Source organism: Macrobrachium nipponense, chromosome 2, assembly GCF_015104395.2.
Source record: "Macrobrachium nipponense isolate FS-2020 chromosome 2, ASM1510439v2, whole genome shotgun sequence".
Taxonomy (NCBI): domain Eukaryota; kingdom Metazoa; phylum Arthropoda; class Malacostraca; order Decapoda; family Palaemonidae; genus Macrobrachium; species Macrobrachium nipponense.
Window position 1 is genome coordinate 101,220,848 of NC_087201.1, and position 21,619 is coordinate 101,242,466.

A 21,619-nucleotide genomic window follows, 5' to 3' on the forward strand; every position below is an offset into this window, starting at 1 on the left:
TATTAGGTGTTAAAGATGAATTCAATGAAGGCAAAACATAATACAGCTGGACTGTATAGTTATAAAATTTTCAAGTTTTTTGTGCCAAACTTCTTATCAACAGTTTTTCATTAAAGCAATTGAGTTTCTAGTTTGTGAACTGAATTATTACCTACCAATTTAGTTATACATATTAAAAAAGGATCTGGTCCTTTGGAGGGGACATTATTTATGAAAATCTCCATTACACCTCATCAATTAAAGCATGCCAATGTTTTTGAAATCTCTTAAATGTATAGAGAAGGCAATGTACAGTTGCATGATTTTTATTTGGCATGGCATGAGGCTAATTAATTATGGCTTGCTGATAAAATACTGCTCTAAGTTATTTTCTAGCAATACATTCTGAACCCCAAGGGAACTTTTTAGATATAATAAAAGGCTACCAAATTCATGTCTAAATTCATGTCTCACCTACCACCTTGTAATCCTTTTTCCTTCTGCAGTCTCCTGCTTACCTACAGGTGCTGAATGTTTTAGAAATGTAGACGTGCAGCTTTATCATCATATAAAGATGCAGAGTTACTTCCTTAGCATATTTTCCAGTTTATTAAGGTTTTCTTTAAACTCCATCTCAAAATTAAAATTTCTGACTAAATAACCAAACGAAAACAAAATCTGTGGTCCCTGAAAAGAAATATGCTTATACTAACTGTCATAGTTAGCATTATACAAAGCAAAATTTACAGTTTTAAAGAGTGGAGTTTCAAATATTTGTTTATGAAGCATGTGTACTAGTACTTCACAAGATGGAAGGTGAAGTCAACTGAACAACATAAACATTGATGACAACATCCTTAACCTGTACAGTACAACGTATGACTTGTAAAATTTAACACATTGTTCCTCCAAGCTGGATGTTAGGTCACCAAAATGGGAAGATAAGGAGAAAGAAGATAGCATTATTTATGGAGATGGTGCTTGCACTTGCAGTTGCAGATGATGCCTTTGAGGGATCTTGGTTACTAGGGAGTTGAAGCTCTTGAGATGCAGGGCATCGTGGGAGATTTTCCTGATCCACTGTGGTTAATAGCCTTACCATGAAGAACAAAAGGTGAAACACAGTAGTTATGCCGTATAAAAAGAGAATTATTTTTGGCTAGTGGAGATTCCAGCACCCACCATAACTGACAAGAACAGGGCACATAATTACCTGTAGACAAATAAAATATAAATTAGTATGAACCATATACCAAATATTTTGGTAAGCCTCCTACCACTATGACTGTCACTATTCAATAATATAAAAAGCTTAATACTGTAAAATACGTACAATGAGGAAACAAAGAATTTATGAGATATATTCTTTCCAGACAGATACAGTGGGTACTCTGTTTTTGTACATAATCTGTTCCAGAACCTTCCACGAAATCCGAAACATACGAAAACCGAAACATTATAAGGAGAGGAGGGGAGAGGGAGGGAGGAGAGGTTTGTTCGGATTTGTTGGGAAGGGGAAGAATCTCCTCCAGAAGGACTTCAGGTATCAAAGACCTATTCTGGGGTTACTTCTCTCTGTTTTTTACTAGCACTATCTGAGGTAACTTCCCCTCTTCATTTTTTACTGGCACTAGGACCAACTTCAGAGTTGCTGGACCTCTGTCTCACAAAACTGTCCAGAGACATTTGTTTCTGTTGTTTCTTTAAAATTTGCCTAAATTTCAACACAGCATTATCACTAAACGTTTATGTTGGAGACACGAATTACAACTTCTATGTTGGGATGATAATTCTCCACAAATTTTTTTTTACATCATTCCACTTTGCAAACATATCCTTAATCTCTGAAGTAGGCACATTATGTATGCCCATTCATTTTCTTTTCTAAATTTTAAAACCAGCCTCTGCTGGTGGCCTTAAATTCACTAACAGCAGCGCTTGTTGTAGGCATTTTCTCACTGAGATCAGCATGCAACTTCCTCCAACGCTTTGCTGCGAGTTCTTTCTTAAATTCTATACAGGCAGTCCCCTGGTTATTGGCAGGGGTACTGTTCCCGAGGGGGTGCAGATAAGCAAAAACTGCCATCATCTGAAACCCAGCGATTTATGGCGCCGTTAACTGGTTATTGGCGCCATAAGCACCATTATGGTACCTCTGTTAGGTATGCTATGGTGCCAATAACCAGAACCCGGCCTGTTATGGTGCCATAAATTGCCCATTTTATGACGCTAGATGAGCACCATAAAACCGGACCGCCGATAACCAGGGACTACCTGTATAGTGTTTCTCATCTTTTTTACTTAAGGCTAGCATTTGGAACTTTCTTTGGCCCTATGATTCCTTATTTAGCAGTTGCACTTGAATAAAAAAGCACGAAAAGCACAAAAACAATAATCACAAAACCAGAATGGCTCACAAAAGAAGCTGGGTATGCTCTGTTTGGGTGCTTGATACGGGGCCTGGTCACACGCTGGGCCCTGGATGGAGCATTTCCAAGTGTACAAAAACTGAGGAAACTATGATTTGAGACAATTCTGTAGAAAAAAGTACAAAAATCAAATGTATGAAAACTAAGGTTTGACTTTATACTGTACTCACACACACACACACACACACACACACACACTCACATATATATATATATATATAATATATATATATATATATATATATATTGTGACACTGGTTACTACACTTATCATTCATTAATTGTTACCTCACAACAGCCAGACACCTGAACCTTTCATCACAGGTACTAAAACGACTGAATACTCCTAAAGGGAACAGTGATCCCTTAAACAACTTACCAGTATTTCAGAAAGTCGACGTAGTTCATTGAAACAGGTGTGAGGTAATCTTGTAAATAAACAAGTAATTAAAGGGCATCACTCCCTCAACAACTTTAAAAGTTTTAAGTATTTCCCTGATTTCAGAAGTCTAAGTACAGTGGTACCTCGAGATACGAAATTAATCCGTTCCGAGGCGGCCTTCGTATCATGAGTTTTTCGTATCTTGGACCACATTTTACATGTAAAATGGCTAATCCGTTCCAAGCCCTCCAAAAACACCCCACTAGATTATATTTCCAGGCCTAAAACACATGTTCTAGGGTTACAACGCCGATCCGACGGAAGAAATATGACTCCAAAAAGGCAAAATACTGTACATAGTAATATTCAACTGCATGTAATGTTCAACCCCATTTTTTACTGCATATTATTAGACTTTAGCATATGTCCCTTAGCAATAAGCCTAGCCTATGTTAGCAGTTGCTACTGTAGCCTAGTCTATGATTGTGACATCTAAACCTAAGAGCTAAAAGAAGCTTAGAATATGCCAATAAAATGTATAAATAATCAGTATGTACTCATTTCAAATAATTATTAATTAATCATTAACTATAATATACAAACAAACAAAAAACAAACCTTCCAATCGATTGTTTACATTCAGCTACTACCCGTCTTACGAGTATCGAACGAGCGCCAAGCAATCATTTTTCCTAACACACAGTAAGCCATAAATTGTCATTAGTATATCTCTTCAACTAATGAAACTACCACAGCATAATAACCATTCATTTCTATTCTTTATTCTATCTTTATCTAATGTTTTTTTTTTTTTATTAAATGTATTGCATAATAATTTAGTTTTTCAATTTACAGCATCCCTTTACCAATAGTATACTTAAAGCACAAGGGGTAGATGCTGACCAATAGGAGAGCAGGACCGTATGGGGTGACTAGCATCAGGAACCAATGGGAGAGCGCGAGGATGGTGGCGAGTTTACTCAGTTGGCGGCGCGGGAGTTTTAAAATTGTTCTCGGTGGTCCGGGCGAATCTCGGGACTTTACAGCAACAACCTTTCGTATCTTTGAAAACTTTTCGTATGTAGAGGCAGTAAAAGAATTTTTCGCATTGACTTTCGTATCTCGAGTTTTTCGTAAGTAGAGCCTTTCGTATCTCAAGGTACTACTGTACTTCCCTGGTTCTAAGGTCATTTCAAGTAAATTTGGAAGGAAAACAGCTCAATTACCACTCTGTTTTCTACCTAACATAAATATAATCATATTTATACCAGTGTAAAAGAAAACACTTAAAAAAATTTAAACACAAAAATTTATTATCAAACTCAAAATTTATAAGTGAAATTCTCAATATCAGGGAAAATTACTGTTACTTGAAAACAAAGCAAAATTTAATTAATTCTTGAATTAATAAAATTAAATCAAAATTAATTTATCACAAAATTAAATAAAATTAATTCAATCAAAATTCAATAGTGTTAGGTATAATTAACATTTGAAAATTAATTCAAAAGTACTAAACAATAATAAAACTTGAAAAGAATTCTAAGTAAATGCAAATTAAATCACAAGTGTTAAACTCAATCAAATGTGCAACGATTAATTAATGAAAAGACCAAGTTAACCCTTAAACGCCTATTGGACATATTTTACGTCGACGAAAATTGTCTGTCGTGTGCTTAATTGACGTAAAATATGTAGACTCAAAAAAGTTCTTTTAAATGTTCGAGGAAAAATAGTTATAGACCTACTAGGCGAAAAATTTTAAATCACGCGCCTTGAGGGATGCTGGGAGTTCACGGATCAAGCTGTTGTTTTTGTTTACAGGCGTTACCCAGGCGCGCATGCGCGAATTTCTTTCTTCTTGCACTAAAAGGCATCAGCGCCACATCTTGGAAATTATTTTGTCACTTTGTCGTAATTTTTACACTGTTTTATATTAGCCGTTACAAAGGAGTGTTATATATAAAAGTGTGCGCAATTTCATGTAGAATACAACAAAAAACAACCCATGGTTGTAGCCTTTATCAGTTTTGAAATATTTTCCTATAAATCACAATAAGTGCCAAAATTTCAACCTTCAGTCAAATTTGACTCGACCAAAATGGTCGAAAAACGCAATTGTAAGCTAAAATTCTTACATTCTAGTAATATTTAATCATTTTACTTCATTATGCAACAAATTGGAAGTCTCCAGCACAATAATTCGATTTATGGTGAATTTTGAAAAAACCCTTTTCCTTACGTCCGCGCGGTAACTCTGCCGAAAAAATCAGAAATTCTTTCGTCAGATTGTCGTAATGTGTGCACCGTTTTATATTAGCCATTACATAAAGTTTTATATATGAAAATGTGCGCAATTTCATGTAGACTACAACAAAAAACAAACCCATGCTTGTAGTCTTTATCAGTTTCGAAATATTTTCATATAGTAGATCCACGATAAGTGCCAAAATTTCAACCTTCAGTCCATATTTGACTCGACCGAAATGGTCGAATACCGCAATTCTAAGCTAAAACTCTTACATTCTAGTAATATTCAATCATTTACCTTAATTTTGCAACAAATTGTAAGTCTCTAGCACAATAATTCGATTTTATGGTGAATTTTGAAAAAACCTTTTTTTCCTCACGTCCGCGCCGTAACTCTGCAAAAAATCAGAAATTATTTCGTCAGATTGTCGTAATGTTTGCACCGTTTTATATTACCATTACATAAAGTTTTATGTATGAAAATGTGGGCGGAATTTCATGTAGAATGCAACTAAAAACAACCCATGGTTGTACTTTTATCAGTTTTGAAAATATTTTCATATAAATCACAATAAGTTGCCAAATTTCAACCTTCGGTCAAATTTGACTCGACCGAATGGTCAAAAAACGCAATTGTAAGTTAAAGCTCTTACATTCTAGTAATATTCAATCATTTACCTTCATTTTGCAACAAATTGGAAGTATCTAGCACAATAATTAGATTTATGGTGAATTTTTGAAAAAACCTTTTTCCTTATTTCCGCCCGGTAACTCTGCCAAAAAATCAGAAATTCTTTCGTCAGATTGTGTAATGTTTGCACCGTTTTATATTAGCCGTTACATAAAGTTTTATATATGAAAATGTGCGCAATTTCGTGTAGAATACAGCAAAAAAACCATGGTTGTAGCTTTTATCAGTTTTGAAATATTTTCATATAAATCATGATAAGTGCCAAAATTTCAACCTTCGGTTAACTTTGACTCGACCGAAATGGTCGAAAAACGCAATTCTAAGCTGAACCTCTTACATTCTAGTAATATTCAATCATTTACCTTCATTTTGCAATGAATTGGAAGTCTCTAGCACAATATTTCGATTTATGGTGAATTTTTGAAAAAAACTTTCTACGTCCGCTTAGTAAACCCTGCTGAAAAAATCAGAAATTCTTTCGTCAGATTGTCGTAATGTTTGCACCATTTTATATTAACCGTTACATAAAGTTTTATATATGAAAATGTGTGAAATTTCATGTAAAATACAAACTAAAAATAACCCATTGTTTGTAGCTTTTATCAGTTTTGAAATATTTTCATATAAATCACGGTAAGTGCGAAAATTTCGACATTTGGTCAAATTTGACTCGACCGAAATGGTCGAGAACGCAATTGTAAGATAAAAATCTTACATTCTAGTAATACTCAATCATTTGTTACCTTCATTTTGCAACAAATTGGAAGTCTCTAGCACAATATTTCGATTTATGATGAATTTTTGAAAAACTTTTTCCTTACGTCCTAGTGGTAACTCTGCCAAAAAAATGAGAAATTCTTTCGTCAGGTCGTCGTAATGTTTCTACCATTTTATATCAGCCATTACATAAAGTTTTGTATATGAAAATATGCGAAATTTATGTAGAATACAGCAAAAAACCCATGGGTTGTAGCTTTTATCAGTTTTTTGAAAATATTTTTCATATAAATCATGATAAGTGCCAAAATTTCAACTTTCGGTCAACTTTGACTCGACCAAAAAGGGTCGAAAAGTGCAATTGTAAGCTAAAATTCTTACATTCTAGTATATTCAATCATTTACCTTCATTTTGCAACAAATTGGAAGTCTCTAGCACAATAATTCGATTTATGGTGAATTTTTGAAAATTCCTTTTTCCTTACGTCTGCGCCGTAACTCTACCGAAAAAATCAGAAATTCTTTCGTCAGATTTTCGTAATTTTTGCACGTTTTTATATTAGCCGTTACATAAAGTTTTATATATGAAAATGTGAGCAATTTCATGTAGAATACAACTAAAAACAACCCATGGTTGTTAGCTTTTTTTTTTAATCAAGTTTTTAAATAATTTCAATATAAATCACGATAAGTGCCAAAATTTCAACTTTCGGTCAACTTTGACTCGACCGAAATGGTTTTCCGAAAATCGCAATTGTAAGCTTAAAAACTCTTGCATTCTAGTAATATTCAATCATATACCTTCATTTTGCAACAAATCGGAAGTATCTAGCACAATAATTCGATTTATGGTGAATTTAAAAAAAAACTTTTCACTATGTCCCCGGGCAGTACACCGCCGAAAAAATCCGAAATTATTTCGTCTCATTGTTGCAATATAAAACGGTGCAAGTATTACGAGAATCTGGCAAAAGAATTTCTGATTTTTTTCGGCAGAGTTACCGCGCGGACGTAAGGAAAAATGTTTTTAAAAAATTCAATATAAATCAAAATATTGTGCTAGAGAATTCCAATTTGTTGCAAAATGAAGGTAAATGATTGAATATTACTAGAATGTAAGAGTTTTAGCTTACAATTACGTTTTTCGACCATTTCAGTCGAGCCAAAAGTTGACCACAAAGGTTGAAATTTTGGCATTATATCATGATTTATATGAAAATATTTCAAAAGTGATAAAAGCTACAACAATGTGTTGTTTTTGGTTGTATTCTACACGAAATTCCGCATATTTTCATATATAAAACTTTATGTAATGGCTAATATAAAACAAACGGTGCAAACATTACGACAAACTGATGAAAGAATTTCTGATTTTTTCGGCAGTTACCTCGCAGACAGAAGGAAAATGTTATTTTCAAAAATTCACCATAAATCAAAATATTGTGCTAGAGACTTCAATTGTTACAAAATGAAGGTAAATGATTGAATATTACTAGAATGTGAGAGTTGTAGCTTACAATATCGTTTTTCGACCATTTCGGTCGAGTCAATGGTGACCAAAGGTTGAAATTTTGGCACTTATTGTCATTTATATATAAAAATATTTCAAAACTGATAAAAGCTACAACCATGTGTTGTTTTTTGTTGTATTCTACATGAAAATGCGCTCATTTTCATATATAAAACTTTATGTAATGGCTAATATAAAACGGTGCAAACATTACAACAATCTGATGAAAGAATTTCTGATTTTTTTAGCAGAGTTACGAGCGAACGTAAGGAAAATGTTTTTTTTAAATTCACCATAATCGAAATAATGTGCTAGAGACTTCAAATTTGTTGCAAAATGTAGTAAATGATTGAATATTACTAGAATGTAAGCATTTCAGCTTAGAATTTCGTTTTTTGGGGGGGGGGGGGGGGGGGGGACCATTTCAGTCGAGTCAAGTTGACCAAAGGTTGAAATTTTGGCACATTATTTACATGAAACTATTTCAAAACTTATAAAAGATGAGCTACAATCATGGGTTGTTTTTTGTTGTATTCTACATGAAATTGCGCACATTTTCATATATAAAACTTTATGTAACGGTTAATATAAAACAGTGCAAACATTACGACAAAGTGAAAAAAAACAAAAATAATTTCTCTGAGATGTGTCGCTCATGCTTTTTAGTGCAAGAAGAAAGAAATTCCTGCATGCACGCCTGATTCAAAATTTTTCGCCAAGTAGGCCTACAATTATTTTTTCCGCGAATATTTAAAAAACTTTTTAGCATCAACGTATTAACGTTCAATTAAGCATCCGACAAGAGGGGTTAATAATAATAATACTAACAACAGATAACACATAATAATTGCAAAAACATAGAGTAAGTATACTGTACACAACATCCCTGTGTAAGGAAGATAACATCTTTTATGGAACAGACACCTCATTATCCCATCTTTCCCACATTTTTTAGTTCATGTCTCACTGCTTTAGGATGCTTTGTATAAGTGAATGGCTTGCTGTTTCTTAGTCAGGTGATTACATTGGACATTGTTTATATAACAATGATTTTTAAATTTTCTATAAACATCAACATGGTGGAGTGATAGCAAGGTATATAGGTGAGGCATCTCAGAAAGTCATGAACAATGCCAATAACATCTCATGGCCTCTGAAGTATGATTCGTCCAAAGAGAACGCCCACATAAATTGTAAGCAGCACAAGTGAAGAGTAGCAGTTTTGCGTCTTGGTGACAAAAGGCAAACCTCTTGCAATTACATTGCCAGTTGCGCATAGTTTACAGTACCTCTGTTCTATGTCTGCTGTACCTTTTAGGCCGTCCATGATGATGTGCCAAAATACAGAAAATTTGTGCACAAATTCTAGATAATAGTTTGAAGAAAATTTGTGGGTCTGCAAACTGCTTAAGTGATTTAAGGAGCAGCGATATGCACTGGGTCTTGGTTTTGTGTTGTATAGGATATCAAATTCTTCTGCATATCTGTGGTAAGTATCAATTAGTTGCTGGTGACCTTGCACTGATGGGAAATCAGAACCATATTGTTGGTATAACAGGTTTGTTTTTTTTGTTGTTTTTGTTAATAGTTGCATCCGATTGGGGTGAGTTCAGTTTGACATTCAGGCAAATCTGTGTGTACATAATAAACAGGTATGGAGAGAGACCCCCCTTGCCACAGCCCATTTACGGAGCGAAGTTGTATGGCAGTACGCTACCCCATTTGAATCAGATTGCTGTGGATGACCATCATATAAAACTAACAAATTTTAAAACAATTTGTATTTTTCATAGCTAAAAACAAACCTGAGGTCTTAACAATAGGATTATTCTCCATGCAGGCTGGTGACCAGTTATGTACAATCAGAGATTGAAAAGCAAGGAATCTGTGACCTCTGGCAATCCTGATCGTCCAGTGCGTTGTGCAGTTGAGAGCTACACATCTACGCTGTGATTCATCAGTCTTTTCCCTAACCCAGGCAACCTGAGAAGGTAAAGGGGTGGCTAGAGGTGGGCCATTAGCTGTTAAGACCTCAGGTGTGTTTGCCATGAAAAATACAAATTGTTTTAAAATTTGTCATTTAGTTATATGCGGAAACAAACCGCAACGGGTTCTTAACAACAGGACTAAGGACTTTATATTTGGGGGGTGGGTGGTACAAGTATACTTAAACTGGCTGGGGGGGAGGGTTAATCCTCCACCTATTCACTGTTTCAGAAGTCCAGCTCTGAACCAATATTATGTAATGCCGCAAGAGGGGCCAGATATAATGATATCTAACCCTCTGCCATCTGAGTTGACATACAATGATATATGAGCAGATTCATTGCGTCCAGGGAATCTATAAGAGAATTCTGACTGTCCAGATAAGAAACCAAGGCTTTTGTCTGGGTCTGTTATTAGTACCCTCTCTCCCTTGCTAGAGAGGGGAGTAGTGTTTGCTACTTAGTATTCCTTTTAAATACTTAGATATAATGTACAGAAGCTATCAGTATGACTACCTTACTCATCTGTATCATACCAGACCAGCATCATGATGTGTCTATTCTTCTACCCGCCTGTAGGAAGAAGAAAGGAACAAAGACAAAGAAAGAGACCAGCCAACTCACTCATTCTCTCTTCCACTTAATCATCATAGGTGCTTCTGCAATTGCCCTGTAAGGGGTATTGGGTGAATTATACAACTTGCTGGGCAGCCACCATAGGACCCAAAGAAAACGTGTCCAAGGACTTGTGTGCAATATCTCTTGGGTAAAATGAGGTGAACATGGTCTGACATCGCCAGGTACCAGCGTTCAGAATTCTGTGAACAGCCAAATTTTTCTTAAATGCCAGAGAGGAGCTTATACTTCTGACGTCATGTGCTCTAGTCTGCACAGACTCAGTGGCGTGACCCTCCCCGAGAACTGTATGCTCTCCTAATAACCTCCCTAATCCCAGAAAAGAAGGGTATTCTTGGATATGTCCTTTCTGACCTGTCACATGCTTACAAAAAGCCTATGAGATCTAGGCCTTAGATGACGAGTCCTTTTCAGATAGCATCTTAGGGATCTGACAGGACATAATAAGAGCCCTTGAGGGTCACTGCCTATAAAATCTTTCAATGATGGGATGGAGAAATACTCGAATCTGTCGTCCTGTACCGAGGGGTCTGGGTTCTTATCATAAATTCATGGACAAACTCGAAGGACACTGACCCCCAATCCCTGTATGCGAAATGTTATGACAGCCTGTGGAGTACTCCCACCCTCTTTAAAGAGGCCATGGCCAGCAGGAAGAGTGTTTTCAATGTCAAATCCTTGTCTGAAGCCTGACATAGAGGCTGGAATGGGGCTTTAGCAAGGGCTCTCTAAGACCAGAGAAACTTCCTACGCAGGGGTCTGAGTTCTCTTGGCGGACAGGTATGTTGGAAACCTCTGAACAGCAAAGCTATCTCCCAGGATGTAGAAATGTCTATGCCTTGAAGCATAGCACTAGACTTAGTGCCACCCATTTTAAACCAACCTCTAATAGCTGAGAGTGCCACCCTTTAACCTCTAATAGCCGAGATTGATAGTCTATTCTTATTTTTGAGGAAGACTAGAAAATCCGCAATACGTTGAATAGAGGTTTCTAGTGGAGAGAAACCCCAACGACGACACCAAGTGCAGTATATTGTCCATTTTCTCTGATATACTGCTGCTGCTGATGAAGTTCTGAGGTAGGTGGAGATATTTCACGCTTTCTGCTGAGTAAGGCCATTTTCTTGGAGGAGATGCTTGATAGCCTCCACCCGTGAAGAGAGAACGACTACCGCCTGGTGAAATCTTTCTGCGTGAGGCTGCCACGCAGAAGTTGTTGCCATGGGGGGGGCGGGGGGGATTCTCCTTGGAACCTCTGACAGTAGAGTCAGGAGGTCTGGAAACCACTCTGCTTGAGGCCACAGAGGTGCCACTAATGTTATCCTGAGATTCTGAGTGGCCATTACTCTATTCAGGACCTGGCGGATCAGGCAAAACGGAGGGAAGCTTATACTTTGTTGTCATCCCAGGGATGTAGAAAGGCATCCTCTGCTAGAGCCTGAGGGTCTGGCACCACCGAACAGTACACCTGAAGCTTCCTGTTGAAGCGCGTTGCAAAGAGATCCAGTAGTGGTCTCCCCCACACTTGAAACAGTCTTTCCGTCACATCCTGATGCAGACCACTCTGTGCCTAGGATCTGGTTCTGACGGCTCAGTTTGTTAGCCACTACATTCTTCCTTCCTGGAATGTATCTCACCAATAGCTCCACCAAGTTGTCCACTGCCCACTGGTGTAAGTTGACTGTCAGTGAATGCAGTTGACGTGATATTAGGCCTACCTGCTTGTTCACATAGGTGACCACTGTGGTATTGTCCGACATCAGAACCACTGAGTGTCCTTCTACCTTTTCCTAAAACACTCTCAATCCCAGAAAGGCTGCTTGCAACTCCAGAATGTTGATATGCAGATGTTTGTTCTCTGCACCCCAAAGTCCTGAGGCTAATAGTTCTCCCATGTGAGCACCCCAGCCCAAGCTGGAGGCATCCAAGAACGGCAAAAAGTCCGGGGAGGGAGAATGTAGTGGCACCCCCAGTGGAGAGGTTCGATCGTCCAACCACCACTGAAGATCTTGTTGCACTTCCTCTGACAGTGGTACTCTCTGCAAAGGGGAATCTCCCTCCGGAGACCAGAATTCCTTCAGTCTCCAGTGAAGTGACTGAAGATGTAACCGACCATGTGGGAACAGCTTCTCCAGGGAAGACAAAATCCCCTGATGAGCCAGTTGGTCTGGTTGTGAGAGGAATTTGTGTGCCATTAGACGCAACTTCTCTAATCTCTGGTCTGACGGGAAGACCCTCAACTTCTTCGGTCTATCATCATCCCAAGGTAAAGCGCCCTCTGATTGGGAACTAGGTTTGACTTCCCTAGGTTTATCATGATACCTAGCTCTTGACAAAACTGAAGGAGTGGGTCCCTGTCCTGAAGTAGCTTTTCCCTGGAACTCAACCAACACTAGTCAGTTGTCGAGGTATCTCAGAAGTTGAACCCTTCGTTTTACTGATGTACAGATTCAGGGATGACAGGTCGATTACTAGTCTCCAATTGCCCGTTGCCTTTGCCACCAGGAAGATACGACTGTATCTTCCTGGTGTTTGATGCTCTACTTCATCTATTACCCCATTGCCTATCATCTTTGACACTTCCTCTCGAAGAGCTAAGAATTTTGGCAATCCTTAGGAATATGTAAGGTTGAGGAGGGGTTTGTCCAAGAGGGGAGGGGGAAGTTCGAATGGTAGTAGATATCCCACCCGAAGGACATTATTACCCATTTCTGAGCTCTGTGATTTTGCCACCTGGCCCATCGGCTTGCCAGGCATCCCCTTACTCGTGGCAACAGAGAGGGACAGGCGCCCACTCTATTGCTGTCTCCCTCTGCCCCTACTTCTTGCACCCCTTCCCGTTTGAATCCTCTGGATTGAAAGGGGCCCTGCTGTTTATTGGGCTTGGTTTGTGAGGTTGCTTGTAAAATTAAAACGCTTTCAATTTTTCATGATTCTCACTGGTGATGGTCTTATCATTTGGTTTTGGTGAGGAGGAGGAGTAGGGCGTTGTGATCTTGCTCCCAACTTTGATACCGCTTGCTGTACCTACCAACCTGTCTTTGATATCAGCCCGTTGGCGGTCGATTGCCTCCTCCAACTCCGTTCTTGGGAACAGGAACTGTGAATCTAACATATCCCCATTCCTGATGGCCGATACAGAGTCAGGATCACTGAGCTCCCACCTTGGAGAGTGCTGCGTCCCTCCTGGCTAATAGGAGATTGGCCCATAAGTTACCACTCAGGTGAGCCAAGTACGAAATCGTCTTGGGTCCTGACTACAGAATATCCGTGAGTGACGAGGGGCTCACTACTCCACTTGTTGTACTCTTGGATGCGATCCTGACTATGGCAGTGAACAACCAGTCCAGCCATGATACTGTCTGAAAAATGATGCTGCCATAACTTCCAATGTCAGTGCTTCCTGGGAAGAAAATGCTGGGCCTACTGACCTAATCTGTTCCAAGGTAAGGCCAGGTTTCAGACAAATTACGTCAGGGTTAAAGTGGCGCGGCATTAAGTGTACTACATTGGTAGAGTAGAACTTTTTATGATGGCCAAGGGAGGTGGAAGGAACTTGAATGTTCTTGATGCCTGCAGAGATCCATCCAGGTCTGACACCAGCTTGTTTATCTTGTGCAATCACAACTGGGCATGTTGTGACAGTGGTAACTCGAATGACATCTTGGTATTGTTTCTGGCTCCCAGCAGAGCCTCTATCCTGCAGGGCCATCATTGACTGTGGCTGTGTTCTACCTTCCAGGTTGTTGAACTCGCTAATGAGTCCAATAACCTCTGCAAATGTAGAAAGAAACTCCTGTGCCTCTCCTTCTTCCTGCTCCGGTACTGGCGCTTGATGGGGTACTGAAATAAGCTTGTCAAATATCATCCCTGCATCCGTTACACTTAAACACCATAGATCTTACGATGGATGGTTCTCTACATTCACCTGATCTTGATATTATTAGGCTATGTGTATGTGATCCATGAACTGATTCTTACGAGGTAGTCAACGTATACATCCCGTGCAAACGGGTTCACATAAGGTGCTGGACCACATACACGTCCATGCGGCGGATTGTGTCCGTGAACGTGCAAGGAACTAGGGGTTTGTTTACATAAAGGAGAACGTGACTGCTCCCATGGATAAGGAACGTCTTCGATGGTCATTGCTACTCCCGGTTGAAGGGGCCTTCGACCTCTTGACCGGCGCCTTATGGTCCTTGTGGCAACGAACAGGAACAGAAGCAGATGATGAGGAAGAAATAACCCTCTGCTCTTCATGTTGTACATACGATGACGTACGTGTGGGGAGAAGTCATATTCCTCTCACTTTCCCCACTAAAACAGTCATGGACTTCATCTGGAGACACTAGATCCTGCAGGAAGAACGACGATGCCAAGCTTCCTTGATATATGGAAGTCTTCCTTCCTCCATCTTTGCTCCCAACTTCTACTCTCCCTCCATGTACATGTATGTGAATGGGAGATCATTGAAGGGTAGTGGGAGAAATACTCCTCTCACTTGGTGATGGGAATGCCACAAAGTCCTTTACTCTCCAACGTCTGGTCTGTTGTGCAGGAGGTGAGGGCGACGGTGTCGGGGACAAGACACTCTCCTTCCTACGACGCTTCTTAGAAGTCACTGGGGTGGTGGATGCCTTCCTCTTACTGCTCTTCTTCTTCGGTGCTAAGGCAGTTAGCCTACTCTCCAGCACGGAGTCTAGTTTCTTGAAAAGTGACTGAAACAGCGTCTCAGACGTCTCTTCAAGTGAAGATGATGACATCATGGCTGCAAGGGATGATGTCATAGATCTTGGAAGATGGCTGACCTCTGCATCTGACATCATGGGTTGGGAGGGTGTCTCGAGTGATGTCACGATATCCCCCAACTCAGTGTGAGCTGTTTGTCTCATCGGCGGAGGAACATAAGATGGCAACAGCGGAGGAATACTGGGCAGCAACTGTGATGGCATTATTGGGCCGAAAGGGGCGGGGGGGAGTACCCACGCCTCCACAAAGAAGAGGCCTTGTGGGGGAGGGACTGCTATGGGGATAGGAGGAGGAGTACAGGATTCTAGAAAATGCAACAACAAAACCCTCCCAAGATGGTGGGCAGCAGCCCCGGAAACGCCCACAGTGCCGCCGTCTTGGATGCTGCTTCTCCTGAAACAAGGTTATTATTAGATGTCAAATCTTCCCTTCCAGGAAACAAAATGGAACCTGAAGGTGAAGAAGGCATGTTAATCAAAAGATTACTGTTATGTCTTCCTGATACTTCCAACGCCAATCAATGGAAGAAAAGGAGAGAGATCTAACTACCCCAGTACCGGCCCCGAGTGTCAACAGGAGAAGCTGCCGAATCTTGATGAGGAGGAGAATAGCCTTCCCAAGATGGAAGCATCGACATTCTACAATGCTTTCTCTTACTATAAAACAGTTACCACTGAAGGATAGGAAGGCCATGCCCGACACACTACACAGGGGTTAGTACAAAAAATTTGCTCTGCACCTATTGCATGTCGAATGTGGGTTGGTTACTACAGATGCCAAAAAAACCTTGAGCACAGGAATCCACGAATGCCCCGAGCTCATGCACTGACGAACCCTCTAAGATCCAGAGGAATCCATATCCAAAATGTACTCACACACACAACCCACATGGAAGGGGAAAGGGCAAAAATGACCGGCTTGGGGAGGAGAAAGCTTAGGCGTACATATCTCCAGGGCGGTTGGGAAAAGACTGATGAGTCACAGCACAGATGCATAGCTGTCAGCTCCATCACACACCAGACGATCAGGGTTGCCAGAGGTCACAGATTCCTTGCTTTTCAATCTCCAATTGTACTGACCAGTTACCAACTTGGGCGGGGAAACAATCTGTTGTAAAGACCTAGGGTTTGTTCCGCGTATGAATAAATGCCAGTTAAATACAGAGGTGTGCCTCTTTGGTGCAGCTTCAGGTAAAAGCTTCAGGCAGTTTACTCAGCCAAATGCTTTCTCACATCTACAAAACATGGGAAAACAGGAGAAAACTGATGATAGGACGTAATAGTGCAGCAATTCTTTCAGGAGTAGATGCAGGTGTTGGTAGAGTGGTTTGTTTTAACTCTAACTGGTTGTCAATAGTGTGTAGAAGAACTGAGTTAAATATCTTTGAAATGCAATTGGGTGGTAATTGCCAGAGTCAGTGCATCCTTTTAGTATTTGATTAATGATATTAAGTGAATTAAGAGTGGGGAGTTTGGGAGAAACTGGTGAATTATGCATGCATTGAATAGGCCAGCTAGCAAAATGTAAATTATCGGGTGGCAGAATACGAAAGCTTCTGCAGAAAGACCATCAATGATGGGTGATTTATTGTTAGGCAAGTTGTTTATGGCACTACTGATGTTAGCTGGCATAATACAATTGGCAAAATGAAATTTAGTTATTAGTAAGGAGGTTATCCAGTATTTTCCTTTGGGAGTCTTGATCTTGTAGTATACAACTCAGGATAGCGCTGAAGTGATCGCTCCACATTCTTGTGATAGCCTTGTCACCAAAGGCTTCTACTCTCTGTGATAGCTCCTTAGTTTTGGGATTTTAGGGATTGAATGTCACTCCAAAGACTAGGTTAATTGCCAGCATCAGCCTGTCTCATTAGCAATGCAGTCCTTCCCTCCATTTGGCTCCACAGTAAAAACATTTCTCTTGAATGTGTATACAGATCTTTAACCCAAGTCATTTCCAGCCAGGTATGTTACAAGAGTTTTCTTGATGAAATCTAAAGGTATCCCTGCCAGAGGCAACCACAGCAGATATTATATTCGAATAGAATTCTTAGATCTCTCCTGCGGTAGTCATTTTACATTTTAGAGTTAGTGCAAAGTGAGGCATCTTGCTGGTGTGCTATTAACTACAACCTACTTTCTGTGGTCACCTAAAAGATCTGGTTTTCTGGTAGTTTTTAAAGTCCAGTGAACAGCTGGTAGGCGATCAGGTGGGGTTTCATGGAAAGGAGGGATGGAATATGAAGACATCTCTTAGGGGATGTGATCGTAGCCTGTTGCAAGATTGTAGCAGATGTAGGTCACTATTGAATCATGGTGTGGAGACGTGATGCAGTAGCCCAGCCAGGAGGTTGTAATTGTGTCTGTTCTATTTTGTAAGTAGGTATAGGGAGAGGGAGGGAGGAGCTTTACATTGCTAATTTGGAGAGCGTGATTTTGTGGGATGAGAATTAAGGTCCCCAATTATGCAAATATGATCAGTAGTAGAGCCATGAATAATGTTGTGTAACTCATCCTATGATCATGCAGCACTGATCAAAATTATTTTTGTTTTCCCATGGTATATAAAAACATTTCAGTAAGTTTTAGGGTCTTAGAGACTCCTACTGCCCAATTGGAGGCCCAGCTATCTATACTCCTATAAGTCATCACATTCACTATAGTAGTGTCTAAAGATTTGTACCATAGGGAACGAATGGGCCTCTTTTGGGCGACCAGTTATGATGTGATCTGTAACTTGCATTGATGAGGTAGAGAAAGCTCTGAAGTTTCTTCATGCGCCCACTCTATTGCTGTCTCCCTCTGCCCCTACTTCTTGCACCCCTTCCCATTTGAATCCTCTGGATTGAAAGGGGCCCTGCTGTTTATTGGGCTTGGTTTGTGAGGTGCTTGTAAAATTAAAACGCTTTTCAATTTTTCATGATCTCACTGGTGTGGTCTTCTCATTTGGTTTTGGTGAGGAGGAGGAGGAGGGCGTTGTGATCTTGCTCCCAACTTTGATACCGTTTGCTGTACCTACCAACCTGTCTTTGATATCAGCCCTGTTGGCGGTCGATTGCCTCCTCCAACTCCGTTCTTGGGAACAGGAACTGTGAATCTAACATATCCCCATTCCCTGAGGGCGATTACAGAGTCAGGATCACTGAGCTCCCCACCTTGGAGAGTGCGCGTCCCTCCTGGCAAAATAAGAAGATTGGCCCATATGTTACCACTCAGGTGAGCCAAGTACGAAATAATCGTCTTGGGTCTGACTACAGAATATCCGTGAGTGATGAGGGGCTCACTCTACACTTGTTGTACTCTTGGATGCGATCCTGACTATGGCAGTGAACTACCAGTCCAGCCCATGATACTGTCTGAAAAATGATGCTGCCATAGCTTCCAATGTCAGTGCTTCCTGGGAAGAAAAATGCTGAGCTTACTGACCTAATCGTTCCAAGGTAAGGCCAGGTTTCAGACAAATTACGTCAGGGTTAAAGTGGCGCGGCATTAAGTGTACTACATTGGTAGAGTAGTACTTTTTATGACGGCCAAGGGGAGGTGGAAGGAACTTGAATGTTCTTGATGCCTGCAGAGATCCATCCAGGTCTGACACCAGCTTGTTTATCTTGTGCAATACCAACTGGGGCATGTTGTGACAGTGGTAACTTTTTTTCGAAGGACATCTTGGTATTGTTTCTGGCTCCAGCAGAGCCTCTATCCCTGTCAGGGCCATCGTTGACTGTGGCTGTGTTCTACCTTCCAGGTTGTTGAACTCGCTAATGAGTCCAATAACCTCTGCAAATATAGAAAGAAACTCCTGTGTCTCTCCTTCTTCCTGCTCCGGTACTGGCGCTTGATGGGGTACTGAAATAAGCTTGTCAATATCATCCCTGCATCCCGTTAACCACTTTAAACACCATCGATCTTTATGATGGGGATGGTTGCTCTACATTCACCTGATCTTGAAATTATTAGGCTATGTGTATGTGATCCATGAACTGATTCTTACGAGGAGTCACGTATACATCCGTGCAACGGTTCACATAAGTGTGGACCACATACACGTCCCATGCGGCGGATTGTGTCCGCGAAAGTGCAAGGAACTAGGGGTTTGTTTACATAAAGGAGAACGTGACTGCTCCCTGGATAAGGAACGTCTTCGATGGTCATTGCTACTCCCGTTGAAGGGGCCTTCGACCTCTTGACCGGCGCCTTATGGTCCTTGTGGCAACGAACAGGAACAGAAGCTGATGATGAGGGAGAAATAACCTCTGCTCTTCATGTTGTACATACGATGACGTACGTGTGGGGAGAAGTCATATTCCTCTCACTTTCCCCACTAAAACAGTCATGGACTTCATCTGGAGACACTAGATCCTGCGGGAAGACGACGATGCCAAGCTTCCTTGATATATTGAAGTCAAGGAAGTCTTCCTTCCTCCATCTTTGCTCCCAACTTCTACTCTCCCCTCCATGTACATGTATGTGAATGGGAGATCATTGAAGGGTAGTGGGAGAAATACTCCTCTCACTTGGTGATGGGAATGCCACAAAGTCCTTTACTCTCCAAACGTCTGGTCCGTTGTGCAGGAGGTGAGGGCGATGTGTCGGGGAGGCAAGACACTCACCTTCCTACGACGCTTCTTAGAAGTCACTGGGGTGGTGGATGCCTTCCTCTTACTGCTCTTCTTCTTCGGTGCTAAGCAGTTAGCCTACTCTCCAGCACAGAGTCTAGTTTCTTGAAAAGTGACTGAAACGCATCTCAGACATCTCTTCGAAGTGAAGATGATGACATCATGGCTGGAAGGGATGATGTCATAGATCTTGGAAGATGGCTGACCTCTGCATCTGACGTCATGGGTTGGGAGGGTGTCTCGAGTGATGTCACAATATCCCCCAACTCAGTGTGAGCTGGTTTGTCCTCATCGGCGGAGGAACATAAGATGGCATCAGCGGAAGAATACTGGGCAGCAACTGTGATGGGGGGGCATTATCGGGCCGAAAGTGGGGGGGGGGAGAGTACCCACGCCTCCCACAAAGAAGAGGCCTTGTGGGGGAGGGACTGCTATGGGGATAGGAGGAGGAGTACAGGATTCTAGAAAATGCAACAACAAACCCTCCCAAGATGGTGGGCCCAGCAGCCCCAGAAACGCCCACAGTGCCGCCATCTTGGATGCTGCTTCTCCTGAAACAAGGTTATTATTAGATGTCAAATCTTCCCTTCCAGGAAACAAAATGGAACCTGAAGGTGAAGAAGGCATGTTAATCAAAAGATTACTGTTATGTCTTCCTGATACTTCCAACGCCAATCAATGGAAGAAAAGGAGAGAGATCTAACTACCCCAGTACCGGCCCCGAGTGTCAACAGGAGAAGCTGCCGAATCTTGATGAGTAGGAGAATAGCCTTCCCAAGAAGGAAGCATCGACATTCTACAATGCTTTCTCTTACTATAAAACAGTTACCACTGAAGGATAGGCCATGCCCGACACACTACACAGGGGGTTAGTACAAAAATTTCGCTCTGCACCTACTGCATGTCGAATGTGGGTTGGTTACTACAGATGCCAAAAACCTTGAGCACAGGAATCCACGAATGCCCCGAGCTCATGCATGACGAACCCTCTAAGATCCAGAGGAATCCATATCCAAAATGCACTCACACACACAACCCACACAGAAGGGGAAAGGGCAAAAATGACCGGCTTGGGGATGAGAAAGCTTAGGCGTACATATCTCCAGGGCGGTTGGGAAAAGACTGATGAGTCACAGCACAGATGCATAGCTGTCAGCTCCATAACACACCAGACGATCAGGGTTGCCAGAGGTCACAGATTCCTTGCTTTTCAATCTCCAATTGTACTGACCAGTTACCAGCTTGGGCGGGGGGAAACAAATCTTGTTGTAAAGACCTAGGGTTTGTTCCGCGTATGAATAAATGCCAGTTAAATACAGAGGTGTGCCTCTTTGGTGCAGCTTCAGGTAAAAGCTTCAGGCAGTTTACTCAGCCAAATGCTTTCTCACATCTACAAAACATGGGAAAACAGGAGAAACTGATGATAGGTACGTAATAGTGCAACAATTCTTTCAGGATGTAGATGCAGGTGTTGGTAGAGTGGTTTGTTTTAACTCTAATGGTTGTCAATAGTGTGTAGAAGAACTGAGTTAAATATCTTTGAGATGCAATTGGGTGGTAATTGCCAGAGTCAGTGCATCCTTTTTAGTATTTGATAATGATATTAAGTGAATTAAGAGTGGGGAGTTTGGGAGAAACTGGTGAATTATGCATGCATTGAATAGGCAGCTAGC

The 21,619-nt window shown here is 40.9% G+C and overlaps 1 protein-coding gene across 1 annotated transcript in view; it reads right to left on the reverse strand.

The window, feature by feature from the left end:
- Positions 1 to 670: 670 nt before the first annotated feature.
- The window catches only part of LOC135220852 (leucine-rich repeat and immunoglobulin-like domain-containing nogo receptor-interacting protein 1), a 474,574-nt gene continuing 453,625 nt past the window's right edge, over positions 671 to 21,619 (reverse strand). Inside the window, 2 exon segments of the mRNA XM_064258419.1 lie at positions 671 to 1,063; positions 1,065 to 1,192. Of these exon segments, the coding sequence (XP_064114489.1) occupies positions 905 to 1,063; positions 1,065 to 1,192 (287 nt within the window). The 3' untranslated portion in view covers positions 671 to 904.